This window comes from Coturnix japonica, chromosome 4, assembly GCF_054131305.1.
Source record: "Coturnix japonica strain WE chromosome 4, WE-NBRP24, whole genome shotgun sequence".
NCBI classification, from domain to species: domain Eukaryota; kingdom Metazoa; phylum Chordata; class Aves; order Galliformes; family Phasianidae; genus Coturnix; species Coturnix japonica.
In genome coordinates, this window is record NC_140666.1 from 36,502,602 (window position 1) to 36,522,792 (window position 20,191).

Here is a 20,191-nt window from a genome sequence, read left to right on the forward strand (position 1 = left end):
TTACTAGTATATCATTTTCTTATTAGGAAGTCAATTGCATCTCAATCAATTCACAATTTTCAGAAATCTTCAATATCTAACTTAGAAATCATTGGAAAAATTACCAGAAATATTGTATGTTTAACTTTTCACATTTGAAATGTGCTTTCTTTGTGGATTCAGAGTGTTGGGGGCATGTGATCCAGAGGAAGTTACATTTTCTAGAGAATAATCTGTTATAGGTCCATTAAAATGATCTTCATGGATCTTATATTACAAAACCAAACAAATGAAAAACTTGTATGTGTGCATAAGCAATCACAGTTTAAACTGTTCACTAAGATTTTTTTTTCCATAATGAAAACACCAAAATATTTGCAGGAGAGACTGGAGAACAGATGTATCAAAACTACAGAAAAGGGCCTTTACTCAAAAGAATTGATGAAAATAATTATTATAGAAAGAAATAAGTTATTAGTAGGTCAGCTCTGAAGAGTAGATGCGGTGCGATTACTGGAAGAGCAAGAGCCACTAATCCATTAAGTATTGAGCCTGATCTTCAAACCAAAGCTACTCAAACATCTTTCAGCAAAGAATTCACTTGAACATGTAAGTAATTCCTCCTTCACCCCCTAGCTTCAGCTAGCTCCTTACATATCTAGGCTTTCTGCACAATGGAAATTCAAAGCCCCTTGCAAGAACTGAAAAAATTTCTGTATACATCATGAGTCACTGAAAAACTATTAGGAAGCAGGTAAGCTAAGACTCAATATATGAAACATATCCTGTACATGTTTTTGCACTGAATATTCTACATCAAAGTAGAAATGCAAAGGTGACATTTATTTAACCAGTTTGTATGTTTGTGACGGAGGGGTTCTGTCCTATAGATCATTAAAATATCAATTATTATTTGTATTAAAAATTGCAAAAAATGATGAAGATAAACGTTTGCACTTAACACCTCTCCTGGAACATGATCTCTAAGAAATGACTACTTTTTTTGCAGACTGCTTTTAAAGTGCTGCATTCAGATTACTTAAAGAACTAGGAAGAATTAAGAAGGAAGGATGAAGGAGAGAGTTATTTTCTATTGGCAAGGAACAAACAGAGAAAATGTTAGAGAATGGCCTGCTTTAGGCACTGTTAGGCAAAATGGAAGCTAATTTCCTGGTCCCACAGCCAACTGAAGGCAGTAGAACAGCTATGACAGATTCCTCTAATGAAGCTTAATTTAGATTTGTCTTTGCATATGTTACCCTTTTCTAACCATGCTTTCGACTTTGTAATACAAAATATAACCCTTAGTTTTAATAAAATTACTTTCATATTAAGCTTTTCTCTTGATTGAAGTGAACTCAACTAAGACTGACAAGCACAAGAAAGTTGACTTTCAAAAAAGCAACTTTAATTCAACTTATGTAACTGTCACAGCAAAAAATTCATTTTAGAGCTCTGCAACCTTCAATACATGTAAGTCTCCCAGAGGACACAAGGAAAAGTGGTGAAGACTGACATGTAAATGAAAAGGAGGACATCCTACAGCAGGCATTATTTGATTCCACCATTGCTGAGGACAGATATTGGAGTGATGGCCTAAAACATGGTTAAAAGCTATTTATTGCTGCAATAATTAGAAGACCCCTTAAACAGACAGGAAAACACATACATATTCTTAACAAAATAAAACATGCTTGACATAAGACTGTACAAACAGAAATTATCAAAATAAAAAACTTAAAGGATTCGACGACAGTAAATGTAGCAGGAAATGAACATGTAGACTTACTAAACCCAAATTAAAACACTTCCACTCTGAAGAGATTTCCAATTTTTGTTTGGGTTTCTAACTTCTGAAGGCAAATAAAACTTGGAAATCAATAGAACTGGAGTTATCCAAGCTGCTAAACACAGATTTTAGATACTAATTGTAAAAGCTAGTGTTCTTTTAACAAAGAATGGAAAGATGGACTTAAGTTTAATTTTATTAGCTAGATATGGCATTTTATCCACTTGGATACTCACAAGAACAGAGTCCTAAATGGAATTCCCACAAGCCTACAAACAAATGGATTGTCCTTTTTAAAACATATTGCTATGCATTTGTGCTCCAGTTTCACTGCATGTGTAATGAATTCTCTAGAATTAGAGGGTTTGATTCATGTATAAGTTAAAAACTTCCAGTAGGAATGGGAAGCAAAAAACTCGCAGAGAAAACAGCTTGGTCTGTAATCTGAAACTGAGCACAGTAGCTTTCTTGTAAGACTCTTAAATATAATCTCTTAGAGAGATGCAGCATTCTTGTTCACTATACACACATTCTTTGGGCATCCCCCAGAACTATTGTTTAGATTATGAGAACTATCAGATACGTTAATTTCTACCCATGCTCCCCCACTTGCAGCATCCCCTTGAGAAAGTTTCTGCCAGACTGGAAATTGGACTCATATATTCCATATATCCCACAGTTCTTAAGAGTTGACCTAACCATAAGAGCTTTGACCTGGCATTCTTTTTGCCAGATCTCAGTGAAACCTCTTTAGAGAACAATCCATCTACGTCAAGCTTCAAAAAAGCAGTATTTTCTTTTATGGTAGGTACACAAATGGAACTACAGTAAAACACACTGGACTACCCAGAAAGACTGTAAAGGAAAAAAGTAGCTCAACAGAAACGCCCAAAGAAGATGCTGAGGGAAAACAAAACAAAACAAAATAGCAACACAACTAATTTTAAAAATAGCCACCAAAACTCCCTAAGCAAGAGAGGTATGGAGCCTGAAAGCCCTTACATGGATGGAAAATTCCTAACTGAAGACTTTTTAAAACAATAATACCAATTTTCAACCTGCAGACTGCTCAGATTTATGGAAGGTAAAACATCTTTGATTTTCAAATGCATTCCTCTATCTGAATTACCTGAAATCCCTCCTACTCACTGGCAAATGTCACATCAGACTATTTCTTTAAACCATAGTTTATGTGAACTTCAAAGGCTTGTGGGAAAATACTGTCTTCAAGAAGATGGTGGTTTTATTCACTCTGATGAATTAGTTCACCTGGAATTGCTTTCAGCACTGAATTCTGATTCTTGAACACATAACTACTGTAATTTTTAAGACACACAAATAGGTAGATGCTACCTAAAAATCTTGAAAAGCACTGGGAAATAAGACAAGTATAGAGCATTGCTGACAATAAGAATATTTTAGTGGAAAGGCAGGCTTTTTAATATTTTTTGTTGCTAATTGAAAAAATGAGTAACATTAGAAGAAAAGAGTAGGAAAATAATTTCAAATAGTTTGTAGAAGCATATCTTTTATATCTCTAAAATTTCAAAGAGAACATCTAGAAAGTGTCTCTAATATGACCACCGTTGAAAGATCTACTTGCAAAATATTACACAAAACCAGCATATCTATTTTCAGTCAACAACATTAATAGCAATTACACATTTCTTCTTCCCACTGCCATACAGTATGGACTAAATGGAGATCAAGAATCTCTGACAACTCTTCCTCTTTTATAAAAGGAATCAAAAACCAGAAATGAAATTCCTACAACATATCTACTACCACTGCTTAAGTGTTGCAGTTCAGTGGAATTTAGGGCATAACAAAAGGTAACTATTAGCAATAGTCTAATTTTTTTATTTTGTCACATTATAATGCGGGTAGTAAAGAATCAGTTTTAAACAATTATATGAATAAAAAAGACCTTACTCAGCCATTGTCAAATTTTGGAAATAATGCAGCAACATCACATGTATGAATGATTTCTGCCACAGTTTTTACTGAACTGAGTTTCTTAGAAAGAGTAATAATAAAAAAATAAATAGATCCCTTCATTCAAGCAAAAGAAGTTGATGTAATTTTGTAAATTCTGAAGGGAAATGTTTTCATGTTATCTAAAATTTCCTCTGTAATTCCCTTTTCTAAAACCCGCTCAAGAAGTGTATATTTATTATGCCAAAATAGATATTTTGGACAAATTTCAACCAAAAGGTTGACTACTACTTTGCATGTTGGGATTTTTTTTTTTTTTTTTTAGTAGAAAGATTGACTAGATATTAACACAAATGGGTTTAAATGTGAAGCTGCCATAAAAGCAGGCACATAAATGTAATTCTCCCAGCCGCTATTTTGATGCACATTTTTGATTCCATGAATATTTTATGAAATGGCCCAAACTAAAGCCATATAACATTCCTGCATTACTGATGCTTGCGCCCGTAAGCTACAAACATTAGAGGCATGATTGAGTGCATTAAAATGAACTCATTCAGCAGTGCATTGATTACTTGAGAGAGAAAGAAAAAAAAAAAGAAGTTACCCTCACTTAAGAAAACAGCATACAAACATGAAGTTTTCAACACAGAAATTAAAGATAGCAGATTTGAATAATATTGTATTTAATAAATGAATGCAGTGCAAAACTGCCTGAAATTCCTTATATGCAAAGCTGACATTAATTAGGTGAGATGTTAATTAGGTCCACAGATTGCTTCCAGTAGTGTACAGGTAATTTAAAATGCCACAATCTGCTAAACGCACTGACCTGTTCTAGTGCCATGCCTCAGCAGTACTCAGAGAGCAGCTAATGATTCCCTTTTCTACTAGCTTGTACATTTAGCAATGAAAATCATGCCACAGAAACTGTTAAAGAAGTCACAGAGCTGTTAGGAGCACTAGTATATATTCAGAAAGCACATTCAATTCTAAATTGTAAACATTTGTTGAGGACTTTAGAAAATAGTCCACTTTAGCTTTAAACAAGAACTGAAAGGGACAATAAAGTTCACAATAAAATTCTGGCATGTTTTGGTCTAAAACTATGACATCTTTCACCATATCACGTGGACTTACAATCTACTGCCAGTAGCAGTTAATGATAGCAAAAAAGAAAAAAAGTCATTGCCATTTAAAAGATGTAGGTCTACATTTCAGTTTAACTGTTTGAACTATTTGTATTATTTTTATTACCTACATTCACTTATGATAATTATGCTAGCACTATTCAGGATGAAGTAGTTAAAAATCTTGCATTGTGGCCCTCCAGTACTTGAAGGGAGTGTATAAACATGTGGAGGAATGACTGTTTACATGGTTGGATAGTGATAGGACAAGGGGAAATGATTTTAATCTAAGACAGGAGATTTAGGTTAGAGATTAGGAGTAAGTTTTTCACACAGAGGGTGGTGACACACTGGAACAGGTTGTCCAGAGAGGTTGTGGATGCTCCATCCCTGAAGGCATACAAGGCCAGGCTGGACATAATTCTGGGCAGCATGATCTGGTGGTTGGTGACTCTGCCCATGGCAGGGGGGTTGAAACTGGATGAACTTTGATGTTCTTTTTAACCCAGGCCATTCTATGATTCTATGATTCTATGATATGACCTGATTCCAGATTGAGCCACTATCTACAGAGCTTATAAGCCTTCATTCAACAGGAGATGAAGAAAAAGCTTACAAGAATTGCAAAAAAGCTCTTATTGAGCTGAATCATCCTGTACTACTGAAGTAAGATGAACTGTACAGAGGTCACTGAGAACCCAAGATTATGGAGTAGCCTGCAAAAGTGAGACAAAAATATATGAAGGAGATTGAAGATAATTTAGCTCTTCTATAGTTCTACAAGGTCTCTCAAAAACACAACTGATCATCAGATACAAATCAAGGCAAGCACTTTTAAGGTAAACAGTTACTTGCAACGATTTGTTATTTCCATCTACAGGTATTTCCATCTGCAGGAGCTAAACATTTTTCAGGAAGATGGAACAGGGAATTTGAGCCAAACAACTTGGGCAGTTTGAAAGAATGTACACACATTGGCTCATCATGGTGTATTCTGACCACTTTCCCTGTTTGAAAATACACTAGAAGATCTCTCCCAAGCATATAAGAAGCTCAAGATCAACTGAAAGTCTGCCAGAGCAGTACAAGGCATGAGGCTTGGAAGTAAGGAGATGTAAGGGAAGTTGAGCATCACATAGCCTTGGTACACTCTTGGTGTACTGCAATGCAAAAACAGTATTTTATGCTTCCTTGTCCACACTGAAAACTACAGGGCATTGGTACTGCAATTGAAAGAATGATATTAGTTGAGTATCTCTATTCAAAAAGGAAAAATAAAATCACAGAAATCCAATGAGATCTAGATCACTGTATATACAGTGTATATACACTCTAGTCCCCTGAAGCTTGAAATTACTCACCTTTAAAGCTCACATACCTATACCTATACAAAGTAGTAGGCATTGCGTATAACGAAATCCACACTAGGGCTAGTCACATCAAAAATTGAAGTATGGTTTGAGTTGAAAGGGGTCTTTTTAAAGACTACTGAATTCCAACCCTCTGGCCATGAGGAAGGGATATATTCCACTAAACCAAGCTACTATCTGGCCTTGAACACTTGCAGGGATGGGGCATCCACATCTCCTCTGGTCAAACTGTTCTAGTGCATCACCACCCTCATTATAAAAAATTTCTTTCCAATATGTTACCTAAATCTACCCTATCTTAGATTAAGACTGTAACCCCTTGTCCTATCACTACATTCCCTGATAAAGAGAAATTCTCCAGCTTTCCTGGAGGCCCCCTTTAGGTGCTGGATGGCCACAGTAACATCTCCCAGGAGCCTTCTCTTCTTCACACTGAACAACCACAACTCTCTCAGTCTGTCTTCAAAAGAGAGATGCTCCAGTCCTCTGATCATCCTTGTGGCCCTTCTCTGAAACACCTCTAACAGAACCACGTCTTTATTATGCTGGGGATCCCAGAGCTGAATTCAGTACTGCAAACAGGGTCGTACAGTAGTGGAATGAGGTGGAAAGTAACCAGCCTAGAGATGCTAGCTATACTTTTATTGTATTATATTATAGGACATCATCATATTAAGGTAAAAAAAAACAAACAAAAGCTTTAAAAACTTGTTTAAAGGTCTGAGACACCTCACAAGCTAGGGATAACACTAGTATCTGTGGTTACTTGTCTGTTTGCTCCCTAATCCCTTCTCCTGCTGCTGCTATGAAAGCTGATAAGAAGAAAGGATCTCCCCCAGGCAGCTGAAATGACAGCTGCTTTGGGGATAGTTTACTGTGGACCAGCAAGAGAAAAGCCTGGAATTAACTGAAGGGCACATTACCAGAAGAAGAGTTGTTCTGAAAAAAAACTTCTTGTTCTCAAAAGAAAGCATAAGAAGTACAGGAGAAACAGGTACTGTTGTAAAGGTGCCAGGAACAAGTATCTTTTTGACTTTATTCCAATTAGTACATCAGCCACTGTACCCTCAAAATTCTCAGTTGGCTCCAGCCCTTCTTAAGTTGCCTCTGGCTCTACATAAAACCTCTCTCAGATTTTCTCTGGGATGCATGGCTTCTCTCTGGATCTATTGCCACAACTCACAGTAACACAACAAAGAAAATCTGGCATGAATCATACGATTTCCCCCATGCAATCAAATGCTTACCTCAGTTTAAATATTTTTTTTTTTAATGATTAGATTTTGTTCAGATTCTACCCTGTTACTTTCCACAGCTTCCAATAATATTGGGTGCAATGTTCAGTGCTCAGTTCTGGAGATTTCTTCATCAAAATGATGCTTTGAGTATCAGCTTGGACTAATGACCTCCTACGGTCTCTTCAGACTTGAAGTATATCATGTTCTGGAGTGTAAGGTACGTTTTTATTAACAGTTTTGAATGTTTGTTTTACACATACATATTACTGTATTGGCTGTGGAAATCCCATTGACAACAGCTTTACTCTCAGAAGCTCTTCATCCCAGAGAAGGAACCTCTGGAAATACTATTTCCTCTAACCATTAATGAAAGGTAACACTGCCTCCAGGAAAGTTTATCTAATATGATGGCAATTGCTGGTTCAGCTGCAGTAGTCCAAGACCTTGCAAAGCTTTAAAGTAAAAAAATTCTGTTAGTGAGTGGGCAGCTTTGAATGAACCTTCATCTCAGTACTACTCATTAAGCAGTAAATAATTAAAATACTCTGGAAACGACAGGTAAAATACAAGCAGCAATGTCAGTAATAGACATGAAAGGGAAGAGAGGGAAAAAGAATTTAAAAAAGCAAAGAAATAATTCATTTGAAGTTTTAATAAAGTTTCATTTGCAGTCTTGTTTAAAGATATATCAGACTTTAGGGATGTAACCTAATTACATTTTTATTCTAAGTTCTATTCAAAGACCCTAGACTCTGAATCTTTAACACAGATCAAACATAGTATAATTTACTCATGGCTATCAATACTTTAAAATGATCTCTTCATTAAAGGCCATAATGATCTGGGCATGCACATAAAGCAAACAGCAACATTTGACATAAAAAACATAAAGAGTATGATTCTTATAGATGTGTATACATACAGAGATTATGAGTTACACATTATATTCAAGCGCGCTTAAGTTTTTTCAAAACTATTTCTCAAAAAATAACTCTCAGTGTTCAAGATAAACAACAGCAACACTTTAGTCATTTTAAGGATTATCTGAAATTGAACTTTACAATCACCAAATACCTACAAACAGAAACTAACAACATTTTTTATTTATTTTTTGGTGTATGTCATAAAACTTCTATGAAGAGCCTCTCATTCCAAAGAAAGAATACAGATTTGTCCCTAGGTGTTATATGAAAATTGAAATTCCCTGTTCATAGAATTAGCAGGGGAAAGTTGTAGTGCTGGTGAAAGAGTTAAGGAGGTTTTTAAAAAATGTGTTGACTTTTTTCCTAATGTAAAGAATATGACTTCTTCCTAGTGTTTAATAGTAAGCCTCGATTTAAATCAACTGAAGGAGAAGGATGAAGAAATTTTCACAGTAGGTTTGTTTTTCTGTAGTGAAGAAAGGAACCCTACAGAACTTACCCTGAGTTTTCTTATTCAAAACATCTTCATTGCCTGCCAACACTTCTTTAAAAAAAGAAAAAAAATAAGTATACAAAGAATATTTTTTTTATCAATTCAACAGGTCATTTTTTTTACTTTCCAGTTGCATCTTCAGAAACTTCTTTCAGCCTTTCTTAAGAGATTAGTAATATGAACTGAAAACATAGGCAATTTCTATAACAGTCATACAATACAGTACATGCCAGTTAAATACTAGTAATGATCCCATAATAAAATATTATTCATATGGGAACTCCATCTGCACTTGCATGAGGATGAGCTCAATTATTTAATAAAGCTTTTAAATCTGTCCTTCCCAGGAATCTATCTGGATTTATGGCTGCTTCTCTCTGCCACTGACTGACAGAGAAAAGCGTGATATCTGAAGGCTTTATCTCCTAGCAATTTGCTACTTCAACCTTTTAAATTATGCTCTGCAATCAACTTCTTCCTGGCTAACTCGTGTGTTCAATTCTTAAGCAATCACACAATAAAATAACTTTGTGAAATACTGTAAATGCAGAATAACAAAAGTTTTGTTCAGTTTATATGATGAAAAAAGCATGGAAGGGAAATTATTAAAATTGATATGATTAAAATAAATCAAATTTGATCATTTTATCAAATGATTGTAATGAAACTGGATATGCAGAATTCTATTTCCATTAAGGAAACATTTCTTTGTCTCTCATTTTCCCTGATGTAGATATTCTTTATAGTGCATGTTTCTACATGAACTTCAATATAGAAGTTGGCAATGGGTATATGAAGCCAACGGTATAGGATCTGGAGATGAGCGTAAGTTTTCAGAATGGAACTATTTCTAAATTTCTTTTTCTGAAAGAGTTGTTTGGAATAAACCATGTAAGTTAGCAATTTAAAAAGTGCAAACAGAGTGGGAGATATCATGATAGATCAATGGTATTGATATGGTCTCTTACTTGTAGAGAAATTAAAATAATCAGTTGAAAAATCCTGTGTGATTTCTACGAACAATTAACAGTACAAAAGACATTTTAAGGTTAGTCTACAAGGGAAATATGCCTATGTGATCTTCCAGACACCCCTCCCCATGCCCCCATAGATCTGGGGGGGCCAAACATGACCTTAATTTGGTAAAAACACGTACATGAAATTCTTTTGAGATTTTGGAAAATGATCTGTTTGAGAACAAAGATTGTTCTCTAAACTGACAAAAAGACAGGCAGAATTCTACTGTATATGCTCCAGAGGGCAGCCTACTTTTTGGCCAGCTGGCAGCCAAGCACTGGCCAATCAACAGTATGCTGACATATACTTTTCAATTTTATCACAGTGTACAGTGAATTTTACAAAGGGCAGGAGTTATAGAAGTTAAAATGAAGTCATATTGTATAAACATAAATAAAAGTGGTGGATTTTGACTCAAAGGATATATAGTCTAAATCTTTTGACCTGCCATTATTTTGTCCACTGTTCTTTTTTGACTATCACTCAGGCTTCCTATTTTACAAAGATATATTGGTTTTCAGTACAAATTATAAGAAATCTTACTATAAAAATAAAGAAAAAATGGAGAAAGAAGATTCTGAGAATAATCTTTTTCTCAAATATCACAAACTTATCTGGCTATCATTTTAAAGTAAAAAAGTTGCTTACAAAATGAGAAATCTTACAGATGCATGGAAGGATGAGACCAAAAAGCCCTTTATCTGACAAGTGGCTGTTTTGACTTCTATATCTGGAAAGAGAAATGGGATCAATTTTAGGTTTCTCTCTTCCAGTGTCAGACTTGAACTTGTGAATATACCAGTATGGACACCCAGATACTGGCTCTGCACGTTACAGTGGAAACATAACATTAAACTAGTCTGGATAGTTTATCAAATGCAGCAACAGTAAGAGTTCTGCACTCGATGTGTAGGGAAGAAACTTATCACTTCATTAACACTGTTCCCCTGGTTTATTTACCAGCTGTTTCTAATTTTGCAATCAGATTATAAAGATGCACTTTTCATTTCTTTGTTATACAACACAATGAAAATTTGCTGTTCAAATGCATCTGGCAGACTTCAACACAGATAAAGGTATGCATTTTTATTAATGTATAAGGTGCATGTAGACCACTCATATACATTAATGTATAAGGTGCATGTAGACTCATCCCATAGTCAAATTTTATTCTAGATATTCTTAGGAATACACCAGCCAGAGACACTACATCATAATATAATTAATGTCACAAAATGGATTCAAAAAAAGCATAAGAACTTTTATTAGATTTTTTTAGTTTTGCCTGTAGTAAACTTTTTTTTAGTGCTTCACTTAGCAATATTAATATTCTTGTTATATATTTTAAAATCTGAATATAAATCATTTCTGCCTAAGGGCAAACCAATTGAGGAAATTTCGCTTAAACTTGTGTATTTCCTCTGCATAGATACTCATGAATGTATGCTGAATTTCTATCAATTATTTACACATTATGTTTTTTAATTGAAAAACATTTGCTACAAACAATTCAAAATACAAAATAAACAGTTGCTTAGCAATGGATTAAGTAGGACCTACTACGAACAAGAAAACAATCGGTTTAGATATTCTGTGTTCCAAAGAAAAAGATGCTAGGAATTCAAGATGTTACCCAAATATACCCAGTAATTAATGCTTAAACTTCAGAAGTTTGACTCAAATGTCCTTTAAGCTCAACAAAAGTTTCCCCACAGCATCTACTATGTCTTGATTAAAACTTTTCAATAGTATGGTGAAATGATAGGTAGAATCTTACTCTTTGGTCTTTGTCTACATTGTGACAGTCTGAAAGAATCGCATTTTATCCCCTTACAACAAATTAATTACATTTCTTTATAAATTCTCCTGTATTTAGTAGGGCTTTCATTCAGAAAAAGTCTATGTTAAGTTCTATTATTCAAAATAGACTGCATTTCATCCTTGATTACATGGAGAACAATTATACCTGTCTCATAAATTAGATACAATTTATCACTTTATGGGGAGATGGGTGCAGCAGGAGATGAGAAATACTCAACTCCAGCAAAACACTGCCCTGACTGGAAAGCAGCAGAAGCTTAGCATGGCTTATAATCAAGGCAGAACTAGATCAAGACGAAACACTTAAAAAAGCCCCTTCATTAATTTGTAGAATATGGCAGATATTTTAAATGTCTAAACTTATTTTATAAAAGACTAAAGATACCTTGATCAGGAATTCTTTAAGATTTGCAATCTAAGCCATATAAAGAAAGACAAAGTAAGGTTTATGGATTAGCTGAATGCTACAGGAATCAGCACTAAGGTATCATCTAATAGCTATGCATGCTGCGCCATTCTTTTAGCAGTTCTTTCTGTCTTTAGTCTTCCTGATCTTTCAGGATTTCAGAAAAAGTATTACCTCCTCTTTTGTTGATCCTTATGTGCTAGAAGAACATAAATCTGATGACTAATTCAAAGTCACCACTGCACCGAGATTAACAGCATAATTTTCAGACATCTCACAGTTCTCATACCAGGGGATAGGCAGTTTCTGGCATGACAGTGATTTACATTTTGAATTTGTTGGGGCAGTTTTATTCATTGGACTCCACTGTGAAACTTACCACACTCCCTCAAAACTAGTTATTCAAATGTATTCAGAAATATCTCACAGAATCACAAAATCGTAGGGGTTGGGAGGGACCTCCAGAGATCATCAAGTCCAACCCCCCTCCCAAAGCAGGTTCCTTACTTCCAAAAGCGTATATTGAAGTTCTGCATCATTTCACGCTTGACAGAATAATCATTTAATACAAAACAGAAAACACTCAAATACTGTAATGATGAGTACTGGCGATATAAGAATGCATGTGAATTAGCCATTAAGTTTATCAATACACTCACTCTGTGTTTCTTCTGTAAGATACAACAGTGAAGAACTTTTGTAAATGCAGTTTGTAATTAACTTAGCAGAATTTACACCAATATGGCAGAACTGTCACAGTTGGGTCGTCAGACTACAATAATCTTATTCTCTGATATGTGGAAAAAAAAGAAACACTTATAATGATGATTCTGGTTATCACTTCTAAAAACACATTCAAAGCAGAGGAACATATATATATATATATATATACAATTTATTCTGCTTAACTGAGATTCTGCTCCAGTGACTACTTGAATGACAAATAATGCTGGATTTAATGAGACAAAACATATGAACATGAATTGCCTTTTCAATGTGTATGAAGTGACATCATGATGTTTAATTGCTACATGAGAAAATGACTAGTAACCAAAGTAATAAAACAATGAAATATCAGCTCCCCGAGGAAAGACAAACTACCGAGTGAGTACAGTTGATTGAATAGTATCATAATGTGAACTCTTCTACAATAGTCCACGAATAGACATTCATTTTGGTAGCTCATTAAAAGAGAGAACTGACTCTACAAATGCAGCTTTTTAAAGAACTAAAAATCTCATTCTGCAAAGAACAACCACTGAAATCACATGTGCTCCAAAGACAGTTTTCCATGTGTGTCTGCAGCAGATTACTCAGGTATTACTGCTTTTATGCTTTTAAGCATGTATGCATAGCTTCCATTCACAAAATAATACAAACACACATTCGTGTGTTAATCATTTTAGATATAAGTATCCTGTCCCAGTTCCCTCACACAACTGTCAGACTAACATCTCATTCTGTTAAAATTTTCCTGTTTTCCCAACTACGCTCTTAATAAATACAGTCAATATAGATATGATGATTTAAATCAGTTGAAAATACTATGCAAGTGTTAGGCATCATTCACACATATATACACACAAACAAGCATTCTCATAGACTTTCAATACTTATAAATATTTGAAGTACAGAAGTCACATTTATATATGCACTCACAGACATTCCTGTATACAGATATTCATGTACACATACACCTCTACACACGTGTATCCATTCTTGTATATCCCCATAAATAGCAGGCATCTGACTCATTCAGTTCACAGTCAAATCAGATTACACCACTGTAAATAACTGAAGGCAGAAACCAATCATATAATTTACAAGCAATATCTATTTGTTTTAATATTAAAAGCAACGTATTCAGAATCTTACTTCTAACACCACTAATATTCATGTAATTTTATACAGTCCTGTAAAACCCCAACTCAGCATCTGCTCTTGCACTTTTTCAGCAGTCCAAACTTAAGATTTAATTTCTCACTCTTCAAAAATATGAACTGCAAGGAAAACATCTGCTGCCTTTTTCTCTGTGATCCCTCAAAGCAAATTCTATGCCTACTCCTTGCTTCTTCGTTTTTTTTTCACCTGCCTCTATGGAAATAAAATACTTGCAAAAGACAGACCCTACAGATTCACTGGAGCTTTGCCCCATCCAGTGAAAAATGCACCTTGTTTTCTCCATCCTTACAATTGTTAATATAAAGCCTCTCTTCTGGAAGTTTCTAATATTTCACAGCAGGAAAATGAAATTTCTCCTCCACTGAACATCTCAAAGCATATTGCATAACTTTACTTATTATGCTTTTGCGATGGAACTGAAGGCTTAAAGGTATTTAAGTATTCAGCAACTTTTGCTTAACACATCATAAAAGTAGGAAATGTTGAAAAAAATGTTGGCAGTGAGTGCCAGTCACAATCAGTGTGATTCTTTGAAGATAGATAGGAATGTTTGCTTTTATGTTTCTTAAAATTTTATTTTTTACTAACTGAAGGACAGGATGAAAAGGTTACCAAAAAATCCAGCAACTTCAATCGTTTTATTCTATTGAGGATCAGATAACCTAATTAAGCATTTTTCACTCAAAACGAAAATGATTTGGTCATGACTGGCTGGTTTTTAAGCAAGTGTTACCTTATCTGCTGGGACACCAGATTCCTGGAATAAAGCTGGAATAAATAATCAAATGGAGCATTCCTAAATTTTAGGGACAAAAAAACCCCACATGAAAACATGCAATAACCAATATTAATACATGAAGACTGAATGTCAACAAGGCAAACTTCATTTAAGTTAGTGAAGTTTTTCTTACTGTCCTAACTTGCTCATAAAGCATTAAGAAAGCACAGTCCACCTGTAACTACTGTTAGGTGAAGACAAATTGGTTGGGAAGTCCTATGTAAACATTAGTTATCACTATTTCAGTGTCAGAATAAAACATCATACTTGAAAATACAAATACTCATACAACCGTAATACTAATAAGAAAAGAAACCCTATTTTATCTGTTATTGAAGCAAAAATTTGTATTTTAAAACTCGGTTGAGTTCTGGTTGTGGTAGCCAAAAAAAAATTACAGGTTCTGAAGAAAACTGTGAATGACACAAGGAAATACTGGGTAAGGTGGGATTTTTTAGCTTAAGGGAACATGGTGGAAAAAAACAACACCTCGACAAAGGCTTTTCAACAACAAAAATGTTGCAGAGTTCATGTTTCATGTCCAGGCTTTTGCTGGAAAATGAGGCCATTGTTCAAAATGTAACCATTCTGTCAGGTTTTATTTTTATTCTTATTTTTCTAGAAAGTTACTGGAATGACCCTTTATTCACACAACATTTCAGTTTCTGCTAATCTATTTTTTTTTTATTTTTTTTTTAACCTGAGAAAATTCATTCTAGTTGAGAAGTCAACCACAAGGTTTTTTCAGAGTTGGAATATTTTCAACCCACAAGATAAAACTTATAAACAAGAATATAATGGCCACATAATTCACATATTTGAATAAATGGTTAGCAGTTCAGTACACTCAGGAACTAGAACTGGAAGATTTTATTCAGTTACTTTGGACTCACTCAGTGACTTTCTTCCCACAAAAAGAAAAGATTTGATAGAAATATGGGCAAATCTTTCTCATGTATATCCTGCTGTACACAACCAAAGTTGTCTGCTATGAAAGGTAATGTATTAAAACAAAACAAAACAAAACAAAACAAACAAACAAACAAAAAACAACATGAAAAATAAGGTAAATGGTTACCTCAACTAATATCCTATATTATTTATATACACCATATATAGTGCATAGACACATGGGAAATGGAGTTTAAGGGGAAGCAAACAACACTGTGGCAATCATGTAAAAACACAAACATAGTGTGATGTCCAGACAGGAGAAAGATTTTAAAAATAAAAGAAAACAAAATACTGGTTGTTCTATCCATGGCTTTTCCATGGCTGAGGCAGGGCTAAACTAAATTATCTGTTCACAAATCTTTTAAATCAACCCAGTTTGTTCAGCTGCAGATGCTGCTACTTAAGTATCTGTGGTCTTAAGCAGCATTACCAGTCTCTTGACAAAAACAAGCAAAAAGATATAAGGCTGAACAAAAAGAACCCTTGTGGTAGAAGAATGCTTCCTTTAAAGTTACAGTTTGCTTTTCATGTGGCTGTAGATGGAAAGTAAGCAAAGGAAACAAGTCTGTGAATTATTATAGACTTTTTTGTCTTTGTATTTGCTTCTCCAAAAGCTAAAATTGCAAAAGCTTTGAAACTTCCTTTAAATTATGTTTGCAAACAAATTTATATTGAGATGAAGTGCCCTGTAATGAAATATTAATTACAAAATATTATTGTCTTAATGGTGATACAATGTAGCATTATGATCACAGTGACTCACCTTGTTCCTCATTGATAAGGCCCATATGCGCATGTGCTTGTGCTTGCCTTTTCCCACCATCAGTTTTTATTAGTTTAGCAGTGTTAAAGCATTGTTCATATAAGTAATTCCTTAACTGTTTCTCCTCAGGGTCATCGAAGCAGTATACCATGTTAAGCTGGTTATCATAAACTTCCTCAGAACGCCCTTTGAAGACAAATAATAGTCAAAATGCTAATTTTCATCAGCTTTCACAAATCTTACAGCAAGAGCCTTGTAGTGAAAACGAAGGGTTATTAACACACCCAGTATTCAAATACTGTCAAGTTCTCCTACATATTCAGTCAAGGAACTGTAAGGAGATAATTATAACCTATGAAATTATGCATGAATGAAAACCTGATCTAGACTAAACTATGATTATTTGCTATTATTTTTGTACATAAAACCAAAACTTAGATAGAAAAAAAAACCCACAAAGAAGCTCTATAAGACACTGACAGGTTGATAGACAGAAGCCACCGTGAGCAAAAAGCCTCACACATTCAGTCTCTACTGGAGAAGTATTTGAACCACTGAGACCTCAAAGACACTGGGAGCTTTCAAAACAGATCTAAGGTAGAAACTTATGATGGAGACAAAGAACCAAAGAGAATACCCTGTGAGCTCTACCCATTAATTTTATACAATTTAAAACATCTAAAGTAATGCTAACAATAAGTGATTTCGGTTTTCCATCTACATTATCATTTTTAATACCTTAACACTCTTACATAAGGAGGATCAACCAACTGAAATTTTAACTTTTGATATGAAAAAGTCCAATACAACAAATCCAGATATAGCCATAATTTCTCTAGGATCTCTTTCCTTGAGGAAGAAAAGCAGATACTTCTTGGCTATGATTTATTTCAGCTCAACTTAAACATCTCTTCTGGCATAAAAGAACACTTCTAAAGATTATCTCAAATGTAGAAAGCAGAGGTTCCCATCATGATTACAAGCAGTGAATCAAATAACCACTTAAACACAGACATATAAAAATGAAATTTGACCAATAACTGAATCTAAGGTAATGAAACATGCTAGATGTTCATTACAGCTGAATGAACACGAACTTAGAAGTTAGAAGATGTATGCAAATAGTTACAATAGGAGAATAAGAGGAAGGAGAATGAGATTGTCATTGTGGAAGAACACTAGATGCAGATCTATTGCCTTTGAAATATTTGCTACCTAACACTACATAAAATTATGCAGATAACTTCAGGTAGTGCCCTACAAATCTCAAGAGATGGTACTGACCGGAGGCAGACTATTGCTACTGCCGTGGCTTTGATTGAATGAACTTTAATGTGACCCTCTGATGACTATCCTGCTGGTGAATAACAATGAGAAGTGCACAAAGACAACCATTTCTCTGCAATAGTCTTGGACAGTGGCTGACCAGATATGCTGGTGTCACAATAAAATAAACCCCAAAGATAGATGGTTAAAAGCCATATTGTCTTTGGGATTCAAAGTCTCTCTGATTTACAAATCAAGAGATTCATTGATATTATTCTGACAGAGGTATAGCCAGCATGTCAGACCTAGTGAAAGTGAACTTTCATCTCCTCAGGAGAAGAAAAATATTAGAAGAGATAAACACACTCTTCTATAAAATCTCCCATAGGTAGTTCAGTCATTAAAGTTTTGACTTCTCTAACTTTGTACAGTAAATTCTATACATCTGTTAATAGAATACATGTGGAGAAATCTTTATGTATCCACTGATACATTAAAAAATGTATATCTATATATATATATACACACACACACCACCCATCACAGAGAGAACGATACCACTAGAATATGATACCAAATGAATAGAAAGAGAAGTCTGAGTCACAAAGGCAAATGTGAAACAGCTTCTTCAAGACAAATTCTTGTTTTAAAATGGGAAAAATTTAAGAAAGCATAGAGATAAAAGTTCGACTGCTGATCCCAGTAATATTCCAAAAATTACTTTTACTCCAAAACCAATGGAAGCTGAATTCAGATTTCCCAGAGTATTTAGAGTACAGGATTGAAATAGTATATTAGAGTAAAGGAGTAGATTAGAGTAAATTAGAGTACAGGATTGCAAAGATGATCAGAATGGCTACCTAAAATGGCAGCTAAGCGGAACAAAGGAAACTTGATGAAACAAATGATAGTGAAGGTTGATAGTCTGTGGTTGAAATGGGACTGGGAACACATCTTATGAGCAATTATCCAATGTAACTTTTTTTTTTTTTTTCAATGCCAAATTCCCAGATTTAAGGCAGTAATATTTCATATGAATTCTGTTCACTTAAGCATTTCTTGCACTTTTTTTCTTAGTTTTTAACAAACAAGAATTGTTATGTTATATTGTAGCACTGATTTTGCACTTCCAAAAATGTTTTTATAACAACATATAAAGCACAGAAAAATTGGCTTCTTTTAACTTGTTTGATTTGGACTTCTGAAAAAAGTTCATTTTCATCATACTTCACAATGGAAAGATTTCTATCAAATTTTGCTCTTACTACAAATGTTACTGTTTCTCTGTTAAACAGATTTTAAAAAATCCCTTCCACTTGGGTTTAAACACAAAACCTCACATACTACACACGTATAGGGTTTCCTGCTCTGCATCAGAATCTCTTCACGTGCATCTCAAATGTCATGTAGACTCTCACCCTGTTACACTAAAGCCATAATCCTTGCATCAGTCCACTGAATAAAACATCGGTTTGTACTTGGACTGTTATCAGGAACCTGAGTAGTTCAATGCTCAGTAATAGAGAGGTGGAGCCTGGGTATGCCGATCCCAGCAGACTTAGGAGTTAAGTACAACTGCTGCCACAGATGTATCATCTGCTTTTTGACAGAATGTAGTAAATGAAAGAAAAAGAAATACTACAGCGACTTTTAGAGAGGAGATGAAAACAACGTCCTGAAGAGATCCTGCCTTGGTATTTTCCCCGAAGAAGAAAAAACACAGTTGCTGTTAACAGAAAACAGAACTTGCACTTCCCAAACTCACCTTTAAAATACAAATACAGGTATCAGAAATTTTTCAACATCTATCTCTGTTCAAATATTTTCTACAGAAGGGACTACCAGTCAGTCCTTCATTCCTGTCAGGCAAAGGCCATGTGGAAACTTTTCAACAGCTGGTAACACTCATCTTCCAGGTCAGTTACTTGTTTTTAGTGAGTATGACTGAATTATAGCTGACCATTCATCCTTGAAGACATGTCAAGGAGAGCCTTAAGATCACTGGAGTCACTATGAGCCATATTTTATGTCAGAATGAGACACCATTACCACTGTAAGTTTCATTTTACTTTTGCCTGAGAGATCAATACTGGGGACTCAGTAGCAAGAAGACAGCTGATGTCGTGAAGAGTTTACATTCAGAAACATCCAGGATGAAAGCTGTTGAGCCAATAAAGAGCATCAACAGCAAAAGAATGATGCTTCAGTCAGTCTATTTCTACCTCAATTCATACACAGCAAAGAATCAGTCTCATTTACTTGCTCAGGACAACCATGTGTTTATAGTCATAGCTAGGAACTGTTTTTCAGAAAACTTATCCATAAGCTGCACTCACTGAGCTAATATACACAAATGCAAATGAAGAAAGGGTGCTGTGGGGTAGCATGGGCACAGACAAATTGCATGCACACCTTCCATTTCATAGA

General features: G+C 34.7%; 1 protein-coding gene across 11 annotated transcripts in view; it reads right to left on the bottom strand.

Moving 5' to 3' along the window:
• TTC29 (tetratricopeptide repeat domain 29) overlaps positions 1–20,191 on the bottom strand; it is a 185,521-nt gene that overhangs the window by 67,064 nt on the left and 98,266 nt on the right. For 5 of the 11 annotated variants that reach the window (XR_014945294.1, XM_032444409.2, XM_085544981.1 and 2 more), the window contains one exon: positions 16,499–16,684. The exons of 2 other annotated variants lie outside the window; for them this stretch is intronic. Coding sequence is in view for 8 of the 9 variants with exons in the window: in XM_032444409.2 (XP_032300300.1) it covers positions 16,499–16,684 (186 nt within the window). In the remaining variant the exon portion in view is untranslated. Of the gene's footprint in view, positions 1–8,863; positions 8,906–16,498; positions 16,685–20,191 lie in introns of all 11 variants that reach the window. 4 more of the 11 variants (XM_085544977.1, XM_085544979.1, XM_085544982.1 and 1 more) reach the window with 1 other exon arrangement.